The sequence below is a fragment of the Euprymna scolopes genome, chromosome 18 (genome assembly GCF_053919585.1).
Source record: "Euprymna scolopes isolate OS-2025 chromosome 18, ASM5391958v1, whole genome shotgun sequence".
NCBI classification, from domain to species: domain Eukaryota; kingdom Metazoa; phylum Mollusca; class Cephalopoda; order Sepiida; family Sepiolidae; genus Euprymna; species Euprymna scolopes.
This window is the reverse complement of record NC_136499.1, coordinates 114,815,191-114,829,773: the sequence shown is the minus strand read 5'-3', so window position 1 is coordinate 114,829,773 and position 14,583 is coordinate 114,815,191. Positions and strand designations below refer to the sequence as shown.

At 34.4% G+C, this 14,583-nt stretch overlaps 3 protein-coding genes across 3 annotated transcripts in view; all 3 read right to left on the bottom strand.

Annotated features, from left to right (window-relative positions):
* The window catches only part of LOC145297781 (putative methyltransferase-like protein 24), a 33,226-nt gene extending 32,730 nt beyond the window's left edge, over nt 1–496 (bottom strand). Inside the window, exon 1 of the mRNA XM_080144040.1 lies at nt 230–496. Within this exon, the coding sequence (XP_080000166.1) occupies nt 230–370 (141 nt within the window). The 5' untranslated portion in view covers nt 371–496. The remainder of the gene's footprint in view (nt 1–229) is intronic.
* Nucleotides 497–4,457: 3,961 nt separating this feature from the next.
* Nucleotides 4,458–5,069, bottom strand: LOC145297892 (uncharacterized). The gene has a single exon (XM_080144223.1). The coding sequence runs from the start codon at nt 5,067–5,069 to the stop codon at nt 4,458–4,460; it is 612 nt and encodes a 203-aa protein (XP_080000349.1).
* Nucleotides 5,070–5,115: 46 nt separating this feature from the next.
* Nucleotides 5,116–6,747, bottom strand: LOC145297891 (uncharacterized). Its single transcript, XM_080144222.1, has one exon. The coding sequence runs from the start codon at nt 6,745–6,747 to the stop codon at nt 5,116–5,118; it is 1,632 nt and encodes a 543-aa protein (XP_080000348.1).
* Nucleotides 6,748–14,583: the final 7,836 nt, after the last annotated feature.

The following is a 14,583-nucleotide window of genomic DNA, read 5'->3' as shown; positions in this document are numbered from 1 at the left end:
AAGCTTTATAATATGTTTTTTTTATTATTCAATTGTAAGGTTAAAGTACAGAATAGGTACAAAACACCCTTCCCTCCCCATGTTAAGAATGGCTTTTAAATAATAACGCTTTTATTTCAGCACGGATCACTCTCTGCATGAGTACCCATTTATTTGCTATATATATATATATATATATATATATATATATATATATATATATATATATTCCTTAATATTTATTTCTTACCATGGATCTGTGTCCCAATTGTGTCCAGTTTGCGATTAGCAACATCGAAAGAATAAACGCACAGGTAATGAGGAGTCGAAGCCGGTATCTCCCCCGAAAGTAAGACATGGCCGTGCGGAAAAACAAAGAACGGCCCGACATGTTCTGCCCATAACAGCACAACCGACGCACTTTGTCTGCCTGGAAGAAGAAAGAAAACAGAAAAAAAAAAATCACAGAGCACTTATTGTTTGGCAATGAAGCAGGTACTCGTTTACGGCACACTGTCGTAAATAATATATAATAAATAATAACAATCGAAACGAGAATAGTCGTCCAAATAATCTGAATTTCACAATTTACTAATCCTCATCTTAAAATTATTCACAACATAAGAACGGCACTATTTCAAAACCACAATACTAGCACGTAACACGACAGTGTCAAGCGCGTACGCGCGAATTAGGCAGGTTCGGGGCTGCCAGATTGGCCTTTTTAAAGCCAAATTTCACGAATTTGGCCCTTTTTGAAACAGTTTGGCTTTCAAAAATTGTATTTGGCCTTTTTTTTTTATTTGTTTTTACGTTAAATTTATATATGTATAAATAAAAAAACTTTTGCGTTGCGCGGTCGTAAAATATGCTTAAATATGATATTTTAATTTGGTACTCTTGCGTAATTTGACCCAAATTCTCGTGAATTCCCGTCAAGCTTGGATCGGGCGAGACCGGCATTCATCGGTGTCAGCCGAACGGTGTTCAAATGTTGAAACGCTAATTCGACTTTTTATTTTATTTATTTAATTTTTTTTTTCTGTTATGTTTTTAGTAACTTTTAAAGTGATATTAAGGGGTCGGGGGGTGACTTTTTATTTTCTGATTAGTAGGGATTGCCAAAAGTCATCACAGAAATACCCTATCCTATATGTAACACAATGTAACTTTATTATAAATTAATATTATCAGTATAGATGCCCGGAAAACTCGTCCCAGAAAAACTCGTATCCGGAAAATCCGTACCCGGAAAAATCGTACTCGGAAAACGACCCCCTTTTTGCTAGGTAGGAAAATAGTCCCTTATTGAATAAATATCGATTGAAAACACATTTTCTTGAAGGGTATATTGTTTTTAAAAGAGACTATGCACCCCAATAATATTTTTTTAAATTATTTTTAACTCTTGCTTTAAAAAAAATTAACTTCATCACGGAGTCAAGACACGAAAAACGAAACCAAATATATATTTAAAAATATATTCTAGTTGTAACACTTTTTGTGTAATTACGAAACAAAATTAAAAGAAAGAAAATATGTATAATCTGAAGAAATTTTATTATCCACTTCTACCCGTGGAAGGTAATTCTTCTTAATCAATTAGTCGTTACTACTAAACTCTGAAACATCAAGGAAGAAAACAAAGAAAAAGAGAAAAATATGAGAAATAGAATTTATTAAATATAATGACGAAAGGAAAAGTTTGTGACCTCTATGGGCTGCCAAAAATGTCCATCTGGCTTACAAGTGTTCTTGTAGTAGTGACCGAAAAAGGGAGAGAGTGAAGGGAAAGAGAAGGAAAGAGAGATAGAGAAGGAGGAAGAAAGAAAGAAAAAGGGGGGGTGCACTTACTGGAAGCTTCTGGGCGCCCTTTTCCGAATGGAACATTTAGAAAGTTCGTTTTGTTTGGGCTTTTTACTTTCAGAGTTCGTGTTATTTAAAAGTTCTTGTTTTTCAGTCCCTTTCCTGGAAACTCGTTTCCATAGTCCTTTTTGCAAAGGTTAAAATTCCATGGAGGCAGAATATTTTTGAGTTTTCAAGTATCTTAGAAACTTTCCAGCGGCGAATTTTCTTCTCAAACTTCAATTATCCTTTTCTCGATAATTGTATTCAGTTTTCAAGTGTCTTAGAAAACTTTCAGACGAATTTTCTTCTCAAACTTCAATTATCTTTTTCTCGATAATTGTATTCAGTTTTCAAGTGTTTCAAGAAAACTTGAGGCGAATTTTCTTCTCTTTGTTCTTTTTCAACAATTTTAATGTCTCGTCAGGACAGAGTTGGGCAACGCCTTAGTAAATTTCCAGGCGTCCCTTTTTTAACCGAGACCTTAAGGTTGTCTCGACGACGCCTTTTCCACAACTGTCAAATTACCTCAAAAATGTCACACACGAGCTTCAATTCAGCACAAAAACGTCTCATCCAATCAACGAGCATAAGGGAGTCAGGTGACATAAAAAAAAAAGGGGGAAGCTAGGGAAGGGGGCAGGAAAGGGGTTAAGAAGAAAGGAAGGAAGAACAGAAACAGCAGAAAGAAGTAAAGAAAAAAGGAAAGAAAGATGGTGGAAGATAATTTCCACTCTCCCTAAAAAGAAAAAAGACAAAAAGAAAAATCCTCAAGCAACAATCTAATACCAAACGTATTCTGGATTTCTTTCATTTAAAGATTTAACAGACCTTACAGGCCTAGACCGAAAGTTTTCCCTGTCCGGACTAGTCCCTGAGCTCAGAGAATTGCCCTCTCCATCGTTAGAAGCTTGGTGAGAGTGGGTTATGTAAAGTTCTAAAGGACACAAGTTCTTTAAGGAATGTTCCTGAGTGCTGCCATCACTCCTTTTGATTAAAGCTGACCGAACTAAGCTATCCGATCCAGAAGTTAGATTAACCACCCTTCCCAAGGACCAATAAGGACGAGGCTTCATAGGGTTTTTTATCAAAACGACATCACCCAGCTTAATCATATTTTCAAAATCAGATTGGTAAAGATCTTGCGACAACTCTCTCAGACCCAAGAGATATTGCTCATATCATAGCCTTTTAAAACGATTCAAGAATTCATTTCTACATCCCAGACTCTCAATAAGATCTTCTTTGTTAGGGGGGTTATCCTGGAAACAATCTTCTTCTAAGGACAAAAACACAGAGTTTTTATGGAAGGGATGCACAAAGGCATTAGGAGTAATCACCTCCAAGCCAGAATCATCAGAGCAAAGATAGGTCAAGGGCCGATTGTTAACAGATCCCTGCACATCTGACAGAACCGTCAAAAGTTGAAAATAACTTCCTACGTCCTATAACCTTGAAAAGACAACCTTTTACAACTCGAATTAATCTTTCGCACACAGCACCGTACTAAGCAGAATATAAAGGTATCGTTAGGTGTTTGATAAGATGGCCATCAACTGTCCCTCTAAATTCGTCAGACAAATAAACCTGTTTGACAAGGTCACAACCCGCAACAAAGGACTTTGCATTATCCGAATAAATGTGAGAAGGGACTCCATAAAAATTGAAAAATCTCACAAATGCCAAAACCACAGACTGAGTGGTCATATCAGGCAACAGTTCCAAGTGTATAGCTCGCACACTAAAACAGGTGAAGATTAAAATATACATCTTTTTAGTTTCATCACCTTCATGCACCCACAAATGGCCAGTAAAATCGATCCCGGTGTGCAAGAACGGCTTAACTAAATTAACCCGATGCCTAGGCAAATTTGTAACCTTGGGATATCTAAAGGAAAGAGTATTATATTTTTTGCAAATGACACAACAAGAAATCACCGTTTTAATAGCTTGTCTAGCTTTGGGTATCCAAAATCCCAACATTCTGAATTTGCTAAGCGTAGCAGCAATTCCCAGATGCTTACACTTCAAATGACAATCCATGATTATCAAACTTGTAACATGACAATACTTGGGAAGCAGAATAGGATGAAGGACTCCATCAGAAAAATAAGTAGATTTACCAATTCTACCTCGTGAGCGAATCAATCCTTCATCGTCCAAAAATAAATTAAATTTAGAAACTAAAAGGGGGGGCTTTACCGCCATCAGACTTAGACAAATAATCCTTTACCTTAGAAAGGAACAGTCCTTGTGTCATTCTGAGCAAGTACAATCTTGGCTCAGTACCAGAGTCGAGAACAATACCTCTCATTTTTTATATAAATCGGAAAACTGCAGTCAAAACTCCAATGAGCTTCTTCAGCGAAGAGAATTTCTCTACTTCAATTATATAACTGCACTGAATGACAGGTTCACAACCAGTAACTGTACTGATCAACATCTGGCTAGCCGGATTAAGACAATTCAGGTTATAACTAGGCCAGATCAAGTTATCTCCTCTCAACCATTCAGGCCTGAATAACCAACGAGTAAAAACCATTTTAAATTTGTTCAGGGACATACCCCTCGTGACAAAGTCAGCAGGATTGTCATCAGTCTTCACATACTTAAACTTCATTGTCAAACCTTTATCACAAAGATTTCTTTACCATCGCTTTTACATCTTTTAACCGGTTACGAGTGAATTGACATTTTGGATTGACATTGTTAGACAAAACCCAGGATAGTACTACCTGTGCATCTACAGCAATAATCACAGAACTGAGCACTTCCAAAGGGAGTATTTTCACCAGAACAGAAATGTGCTTCATGCATAAATATACCGCTAACAGCTCCAAGGTGGGTAAGGTTCTCTTAACAGAGGGAACAACCCTGGCTTTTGCAAATATCAGTCTGGCTTCACCATGTTGATGTAAATATACTGCGATTCCATAGGCCAGGTTCAAGGCATCACAAAACACTATCAACGTGGCTGAAGAATCGGAAGCCACGGAGTAACGGTCGAATTCAAGCTCCCCGATACGTACCAGATCCTTATACAACCTCTTCCAGTCAACCATAACGTCGGGTGGGACTGGCTGGTCCCAGGATACTTTCAACTTCCACAATTTACTAAGAAGGATCCTACCTTTAATAGTAACAGGGAGCATTAAGCCAAAGGGGTCAAATACAGAGGAATTTACAGACAAAATATCCCTCTTAGAGGATACTGATCTTCCTTCAATGCAAGAACTTGCTCGCATTTTGTCAGAGGAGAGGTTATACAAATAGCCCAATACCTTCTCAGTGTCAGAACCATAGACTGTTATCCTGCAACATTCGCTTAGCAAACACTTCATTGTTGCTATAGCAATTCCTCAAGGAAAATCCACCTTCCCCCATGGCAGAAACAGCCTCCAAATACAGCTGCATCAGAACTTCAGCAGAATTATGAGTTTTCACCAAGTTGTCCACATAGAAGTGACCCAAAAGCATCTCCCTGCAAGGACTAGGAGGGTATTTCTCCACATGATATCGAACCATGTAGCTCAGTATGAAAGGACTGGATACAAAGCCAAATATAAGAGTGTTGTATCTAAAGCAGATCAACTCATCACCCAATCTTAAAAAGAAGCAGAATATATTTCTTTCACGTTTGTCATTCAAACAAATCATTAAAAAGGCCTTCCGAATATCGGCCAGTAGAACATACTGGTCCATCCGAAACCGCAAAAGCAAATCCAGCATGTCAGTGTACATATTGACACCAGAATAAGCGCAGTCATTTAAAGAAGGTTTCCTACCAGTTCTCAAAGAACAATTGAAGACCGGTCTAATCTTGGTGGTGCACTGTAAATCCTGTTTTATCACCGGTCGATGAGGAATCCATACATATTTGTTAAAATCGGAAGGAGCAACCACAATCCTTTCAATTATTCCTTCCTTTTCTTGGTCATCTTCGTACAAACCTTGTTCTGTCAGCTTCTTCGATACGCGATTCAAAACTGACAAAGACACTTGATGATTAGCAGGCACCGACTTTAATTTTTCTTCATTCCAAGGCAAACTGACATAGTAACAGTTATCTATGAAGCGAATGGAGGAGTGAAAGGACTCAATCATATTCTTATCGAAATCACTGAATTCCTCCTCAACAATACCTATGGTTTCCAAACTAAGCATTTTTTCCACAGTTCGCTCAACAGTAAACTCCTCAAAACAACTGTACGGATCAGTATACACAGACTTGGGGTTCAACACAAAATATACATGAGTGAGGTCGCACACAAAGTGTTCTTTGATGACTTGAGCATAATTCAATTCCAACCCCTTTGCCTGGTCTTTGGGAGGAGGAGACAGATCACCAAACAAAACCATTCCTTGGGGAAATTCCCACACAAGGCCCTCTCTAAACTCCTTTAAATTCATGGGTCCCAAAAACTTAAGCACGTCCACGCCCAGTAAACCATATACAGGTAACGTGTCATCTCTCAACTCCGAGAAATTGGCAGCCAATTTGACCTGATGTTTCTTAAGGTCTTCTACCACAGAATTCAATCCGTGAACACGAAACGAAAGGTCCATATCATCATCCACCAAGAACAACACAGAATGGCAGGAATTTGGAAACCTCACTTGAAGATTAACTTCCTTCAAGTGTTTAATTTCTTTTCCCAAAAAGGTCTTAATCAGAAACTTACGATCTCTCATGGGAGTATTAATATCAGAAAAAGCATCCAACATTTTTCCAGACAAATAGGATCGTTCACTACCAGTGTCGATAAGGCAGTTGAAAGATACACTTTCACCAGATCCATTGTTGACGGCAACCTCAACAACAGGCAGCAACGAAGAGCTATTCAAGTGCCAACAAGCATTAGAAGCAGTAGATTCACCCCCAACAGAAGTGGTCTCTCTTATTACATAGCCAGCACATTCCATACTCCTTACCCTTGCAAAGACATGACTCTTCTGCATGAGAAAGGCTCGAGCACTTGCTACATAAGCCAATCTCCTTACACCTCCTCAACCGATCTGCATGAGAAGGAAAAATCTTGCAGGAATAACCGTTATGGTTATTGGTTCTACAAAAATTACACTTAAATCCAATCTTAGTAGACTGGATATGAAAGTTTTCCAGCGTGGAAGGTTTTTTAGCATCCGACGAACCCATGAACCTAGGAGAAAATGTTTTCTTAGGTATACTAGCCACCTTCCGAGGATATGTTTCCTTATTTTTACAAAACTCAATTGTTCGAAATATTTTCGAACTGTCTTCCAGGGTAGGTTAATTATTCCCTATTTTATGAATTAACTCAGACCTAAAAAGAGTGGCCAGCTTACCAAAAACAATGTGACTTAATAACTTGTTTCCGGGAAAGTTCATCTCCAAGAAATTTAAACCGAAGGAACTATTTAATTCGTGTACCTGAGCCTTAACGGAATTCAAGAACTTCTTGGCCGCTAAGTGGTTGCTTAACTTCTCGATGCCCAATATATGAGAAAAAACTGAATCCACAATGTTGTCCTTATCTAGAAATTCCGATGCGAGAATGTCGGTGGCTATGCGATAATTTTCCTCAGATATAGAGAGGTGCCGCACCAGTTGAAAGGCGTAGCCAGACAAATGGGTTTTCAGCACAACTAACCTCAGGGCGTCATTTTCTAAGTCGACTACGCTATTCTCGAATTCCCACTGAAAATTAAGGAAGGCTAATATATCGTTTTCTAAATCCTTTTCACTAAACTTGGGACATTCAATTTTGGGCGTTATCCCCAGACGTTTTTCCTTAATAAGTGAGACTTTGTGATTTGCATTATCCTTTACTTCTACCGAAGGCTTGAGTCTTGACAATTTTTCCAAAACCTTCACTCGATGAAAAGCGCAATCCTTATTAAATGACCTTATCTCCTCATCTTCTGTTCCCTCAATTAAATAAGCATTAATAATCTGCTCATCTAACAAATCCACTGAAGCAGTGTAATCATCTATCTGCTTTTTATACAACATATAACCTGCTTCGTTGATTTCATCTAACGAGTCTAAGAACTCAAACACAGTTAAGATTTTGTTTCTAATAATCTTTCCTTTTTGAAGTAACATTGAGGTAGTGGTAGAGGTAGTCATTTTAGAATACTAAACCCCGCCCCTTTTAACCTATCAAAGGCTAAATGCTAAACCACTCCCCTCTTGGCGCCAAAAATGCCTGTAAAACAATGAACAAGAAGCCAAGATGGCCGACGCAGAAACAAAGAAGAAGGAAGGAGGGAGGGGGTACTATCTATGCAATGGAAGGCAGCCGCGGTCACCAAATAAAGCCTAGACCAGTTTTAGCAGAGGGTAGCTTACTAAACTGGCAGAGTTATTAACTCTATGAGTACCAATTTTTGGCAGAGCGAAGAAATTTTATTATCCACTTCTTCCCGTGGAAGGTAATTCTTCTTAATCAATTAGTCGTTACTACTAAACTCTGAAACATCAAGGAAGAAAACAAACAAAAAGAGAAAAATATGAGAAATAGAATTTATTAAATATAATGACGAAAGGAAAAGTTTGTGACCTCTATGGGCTGCCAAAAATGTCCATCTGGCTTACAAGTATTCTTGTAGTAGTAACCGAAAGGGGAGAGAGTGAAGGGAAAGAGAAGGAAAGAGAGATAGAGAAGGAGGAAGAAAGAAAGAAAAAGAGGGGGTGCACTTACTGGAAGCTTCTGGGCGCCCTTTCCGAATGGAACATTTAGAAAGTTCGTTTTGTTTGGGCTTTTTACTTTCAGAGTTCGTGTTATTTAAAAGTTCTTGTTTTTCAGTCCCTTTCCTGGAAACTCGTTTCCGTAGTCCCTTTTGCAAATGTTAAAATTCCATGGAGGCAGAATATTTTTGAGTTTTCAAGTATCTTAGAAACTTTCCAGCGGCGAATTTTCTTCTCAAACTTCAATTATCCTTTTCTCGATAATTGTATTCAGTTTTCAAGTGTCTTAGAAAACTTTCAGGCGAATTTTTTTCTCAAACTTTAATTATCCTTTTCTCGATAATTATATTCAGTTTTCAAGTGTCTTAGAAAACTTGAGGCGAATTTTCTTCTCTTGGTTCTTTTTTCAACAATTTTAATGTCTCGTCAGGACAGAGTTGTGCAACGCCTTAGTAAATTTCCAGGCGTCCCCTTTTTAACCGAGACCTTAAGGGAATGCATTCGATACTTGTTGTCTCGACGACGGCTTTCCCACAACTGTCGAATTAACTCAAAAATGTCACACACGAGCTTCAATTTAGCATGAAAACGTCTCATCCAATCAACGGGCATAAGGGAGTCAGGTGACATAAAAAAAAGGGGAAGCTAGGGAAGGGGGGCAGGAAAGGGGTTAAGAAGAAAGGAAGGAAGAACAGAAACAGCAGAAAGAAGGAAAGAAAAAAGGAAAGAAAGATGGTGGAAGATAATTTCCACAAATCAAAAAAAGCAATTATTTTATTTAGAAGAATTAATTTAGTTTAAACAATTCTTGTGTTATTACGAAACAACAAAAAGAAAACACGGTCTTATGTAATTTTGGTACTGCGGCGACTGCGCTGAAATAATAACGTTATTATTTCGAAATCCATTCTTAACATGGGGTGGGGAGAGTACCGTTTAAAAGTATTTTCGGGGGCACTTGTGCAGTATGCAGACGGTCGCTATTGTTAGGGGGCGAAAACTCCAATTTCTTCTTGGTCAAATAACGCGGCAAGTAAGTAAAAAACAAGATTGTTTTCCGAACAGAAAAATAGTATAAAACCAAAACATTTATTGTATAAAAATATATCAATGTCTAATTGTAAAGATATTTATTTAAATAAAATTTTTTTCAAACAGAAAAATATTTGAAATCATTTGAAATATATTGCATCAAAATATATCAATATCTAATTGTAAAGACATTTATTTAAATAATAATTCTTTTCGAACAGAAAAATATTTGAAATCATTTGAAATATATTGCATCAAAATATATCAACATCTAATTGTAAAGACATTTATTTAAATAATAATTCTTTTCAAACAGAAAAATATTTGAAATCATTTGAAATATATTGCATCAAAATATATCAATATCTAATTGTAAAGACATTTATTTAAATAATAATTCTTTTCAAACAGAAAAATATTTGAAATCATTTGAAATATATTGCATCAAAATATATCAATATCTAATTGTAAAGATATTTATTTAAATAATAATTCTTTTCAAACAGAAAAATATTTGAAATCATTTGAAATATATTGCATCAAAATATATCAACATCTAATTGTAAAGACATTTATTTAAATAATAATTCTTTTCAAACAGAAAAATATTTGAAATCATTTGAAATATATTGCATCAAAATATATCAATATCTAATTGTAAAGACATTTATTTAAATAATAATTCTTTTCGAACAGAAAAATATTTGAAATCATTTGAAATATATTGCATCAAAATATATCAATATCTAATTGTAAAGACATTTATTTAAATAATAATTCTTTTCAAACAGAAAAATATTTGAAATCATTTGAAATATATTGCATCAAAATATATCAATATCTAATTGTAAAGACATTTATTTAAATAATAATTCTTTTCAAACAGAAAAATATTTGAAATCATTTGAAATATATTGCATCAAAATATATCAATATCTAATTGTAAAGATATTTATTTAAATAATAATTCTTTTCAAACAGAAAAATATTTGAAATCATTTGAAATATATTGCATCAAAATATATCAACATCTAATTGTAAAGACATTTATTTAAATAATAATTCTTTTCAAACAGAAAAATATTTGAAATCATTTGAAATATATTGCATCAAAATATATCAATATCTAATTGTAAAGACATTTATTTAAAAGTCTGCGTAAAGAAATATAATTTAATAAAACAATTTTATAATAAAAATAACATTAGATTTTTATAAAGTGAAATAGCTTCTTTTTTTTCCAACAAATGGTGCAAGTCTATAAATGGTCCAGATTACTTGTGGACCATTGGTCCACAAGTAATCTTTTTTATTATAAAAATCTGAAAAAAGTCTTTATAATGTACGTACTTGTCACTGCATAAAGATGACATATTCCAAAAATCATGTAAATCGATCAAGTAGTTTGTTTTTTTATTTAAGAAAATCAAATATTATGAGACATTTTATCGAAGAAAAACTTCACGCCATCTTGTTTTTGAATGATACACTGCTAGCGACAACTATTGGGAATGTTTGGAATATAAGATATGCAAGGGGCAGACAATCGATTTTATACGCTGTAGAAAAAAAAACTTGGAAAATTAAGACATTTATAAGTTTTTAAGGATGTTGAAAACGAAAATAACGTTTAAAATTCCAGCAAACGAGTAGTTTTCAAGATATGAAGAAATGTTAGTTTAAAGAAAGTGGGGGATAACTTTTCTATAATAATTTAACGCATAATGATCACCCACTTTATGACCACCACTAGTGTAAAACTTGAATTTACGCCGCTGAAATACACATTTGCCGAATTTTTGTTGGAGGAGCGTCAACATGTGGGTGCTCAATTTACGTAAAATTGTGCACTTAAAACCTTTCTAGATAGGTAGAAGAGTAACTTATCTTGCCTTTGATACCATTTATTTGTTATAATTTGCTTTTGGACCACGTTTACAAATCTATGTGTATAGTAACATTAGGTGTATCAGAATTTTGGGGGAATTTTTTACACCCCTAACAGAAAACTGCGAATAAAATATAAAAAAAAAACTCGTAATTTCTCCTTTTAAAGTGGGTTGTTTATTTTCTGTATGGAATATACTTCCAAAATAAACTATTAAAGTTGTTTAAAAGATAATAGAAATATAATTTTTTTATTTAAAAAAAACAGTGTGTACAAAGTGCCGTACTTTTTTACGTATGAAATCAATTGAATTTTACGAGTGAAATTTTTTTCAATTTTTAAACTTTAAAAATCTATCAAAATTTTCCTATTGGTTCAATTTTTACGATATTTTCAGGGTCAATGTAAAATTTTATGCTCTTTCCAATAAACTGAATATAATATTTTAGACAAACGTTTTTTTTAATTCACTCTTTAAATGTCTATTAAAATTTAAATAATTAATTTACTCACCAAAGTTTTATATATCACAAATTGAAGATAAAAGATCAATAAATAAAATATTATAATTTAAAACAAAAAAAAAGTGTTTTTGGAAATTTTCCTGTAAAGTCCAAAGTGCAAAACCTTTTCTTTTTACACCCCGTTGATTTTTTTTTTTTAATGAAAGCTCCTGTTATGCTTATATCGTCAACCGGACGCTGACGATAATTTTTTCTATTTCATTCAATGTTTTCTTTTTTAAGATATTAAAAAAAATCACTCGATAAAGTAGAAAGAAAATATAATAATCCAAAACTCATGTATTTCATTAGGAGAATTTAAAAAAAAAAAACGGTCGACTGGATTTTTTGTTTAACGACAAAAACTTATAAGTGAATGCGTGCTTTTTTGTAACTACGGAGGCCTAAAAATACTAATTTTGGTTAACAGCACGCAATAAAAAGAGACATTAATTATGTCCATTTGACAAATCCGTATTTGATAAGCTGCAAATTAGCAGCAGCCTCGCTTTAAGCTAATGGCGCAAAACAAGTTACGAAAATGCAATTTTCTGGGCTCCTTGCTTTAAAAAATCCTTTTATTTAAAAAATACGTGGAATATAAAATATGAATATGGACAATTCTTATAAGTGAAGAATTGAAGCAGCCATTGCTTAGTTTTTTTTTTTTTGTTTTTTTTTACAGGTAAGTGATTTTTTGGGCATTTATATATATTTAGTAGATTTTGGTATCAGTTAAAATTTGTTGAATTTTGTGAAATCTTTTTTTAAGAAAACCGATGAAATAAAAAATTTTTTATTTTCGATTAAACCTTTCATTATTTTAAAATTAGTCTGAAATTACATTTTCATATTAATCATAAGCTTCGAAACAGAGACAGTCTATATAATCAGATGTTTATTCAAGTTTTCAGTGGCGGCTTCTGATACTCCTAGAGTAACACAAACCCCATTTTTGTTTTTTGAAAATATCGTAAATCAAGTTGACAAAAATTTTTGAGCGAATATTGGAAAAAGAAAAAAAGTTGTGGTGTAACGGTTAGCATGGTTGCCTTCCAAGCAGTCGATCTGGGTTCGACTCCCGGCCGACGCATGATAATTTTGTTTACTCCTGTGTTTTATGGTATATCAAGTCTTTCGGCGCTTCTACACTATTGGGACGAAATTTCGGAAATCGTAATACTGAATTTCACATGAAAACAATGGTGTCTACGTATTCCTTGAATTTTTAAGATGATTATATCCAAACATTACGAAAATCGATGAGGTAGAAAATTTTTTGTTAAAGAAAAGAAATAGAATTTGATGAAAACAATCGGAAAACACAGGAGAGTTCAAAAGAGAGGTTATTTTCTGTTTTGATTTAAACAAGATGGCCGCATTTTTTCACTTACTAACATGATTAAAGTTGTATTTTTTGTAATAATTCAGTAATATTCAGGTAATTTTGACTGCATAATTTGGAAGCTGCCATTGTAACTTATTAGAATTGACAAAAATATGGTTTGAAACCATTGTTTATTTTTTTTAATCTGAAAACTCCATTTATCGACTAAAAAATCACGTCCTAATAGTGTAGAAGCGCCGAATCTCCTTAAAAGTTATTTATTTATTTTTTAATTTTTTTTTTTCTACTAATATGATACTATAAGTCTGTAATTAATGATAATCGTCAGAAAAAAGATTTAAAAAAAAAAACGTGTAAAACACATTTTTATGCGGTGATCACTCTCGTACAGGTCAAAAATAAAATATAAAACGGGAATCTTAATTTGTACTTGGTTCTTTTTTCTTTCGTTAATATATCATAAACTAGCATGGTTGCCCGGCGTTGCCCGAGTGTTTGGGCGTGTGTGTTGAGCAAAAAAAAAAAAAGTGGCAGTACGAAGGCAGGCTCGAACCCATACCGCGAAGGAGGAAAGAACGGGGTGAAAACGTGGCGTCTATGCTGTTACGACCACCGCCAAACCGGAAGTGACATAGGTTTAAATTAAGGCTAGACAATCGAAAAGAGGGGATGACTTTGGAAAATAGCGGTGAAAAAAGCGACCCCTCCCTGTAGAAAAGTGCCCAGTTTAAGGTGAAAAAATTAATGTTTTGGGCCAATTTTTCGATATTTGTCGTCTGAAGGGTCAAGCTTCAAAATGATACTGATCTTGTGAAAATCTGTCGAAGGTTTTAGGCAGACATGCAAACATACATACATACATACATACATTTATATATCGGTAGCTCAAATCTTTGATCCAAACCGATTAAAAAGCTTGCCCTATCTCTGAATACCCTTTATGTAAAATTTCAAATGTTTAGACCAGAAATTGTCTGAGTAATTTGGTAGAGACCGCAGAGGGCCAATTTCTTTAACTTTGACCACTATTATGACCCCTTAACATTTAATGTTTTGGGCTCAAATCAAGTTATTAAGTTAGATCCATGTCCAAAGAACCTATACATAAAATTTCAATTGTTTATGCCCAAAATTGTCGGAGGAGTTTGGTAGAGTTCTCAAAGGTCAAAACGTTGAACTTTGACCCCTTAACAGCCAAATTTCTGGCCGAAAACGGATTACAAAGATTTTCCCAAATCTCAATACCTTGTATATCAAATTTCGAGTATGTAGACTGAAAATTTTTCACGTTCTTTTCCTCCTTCCCGGTATGGGTTCG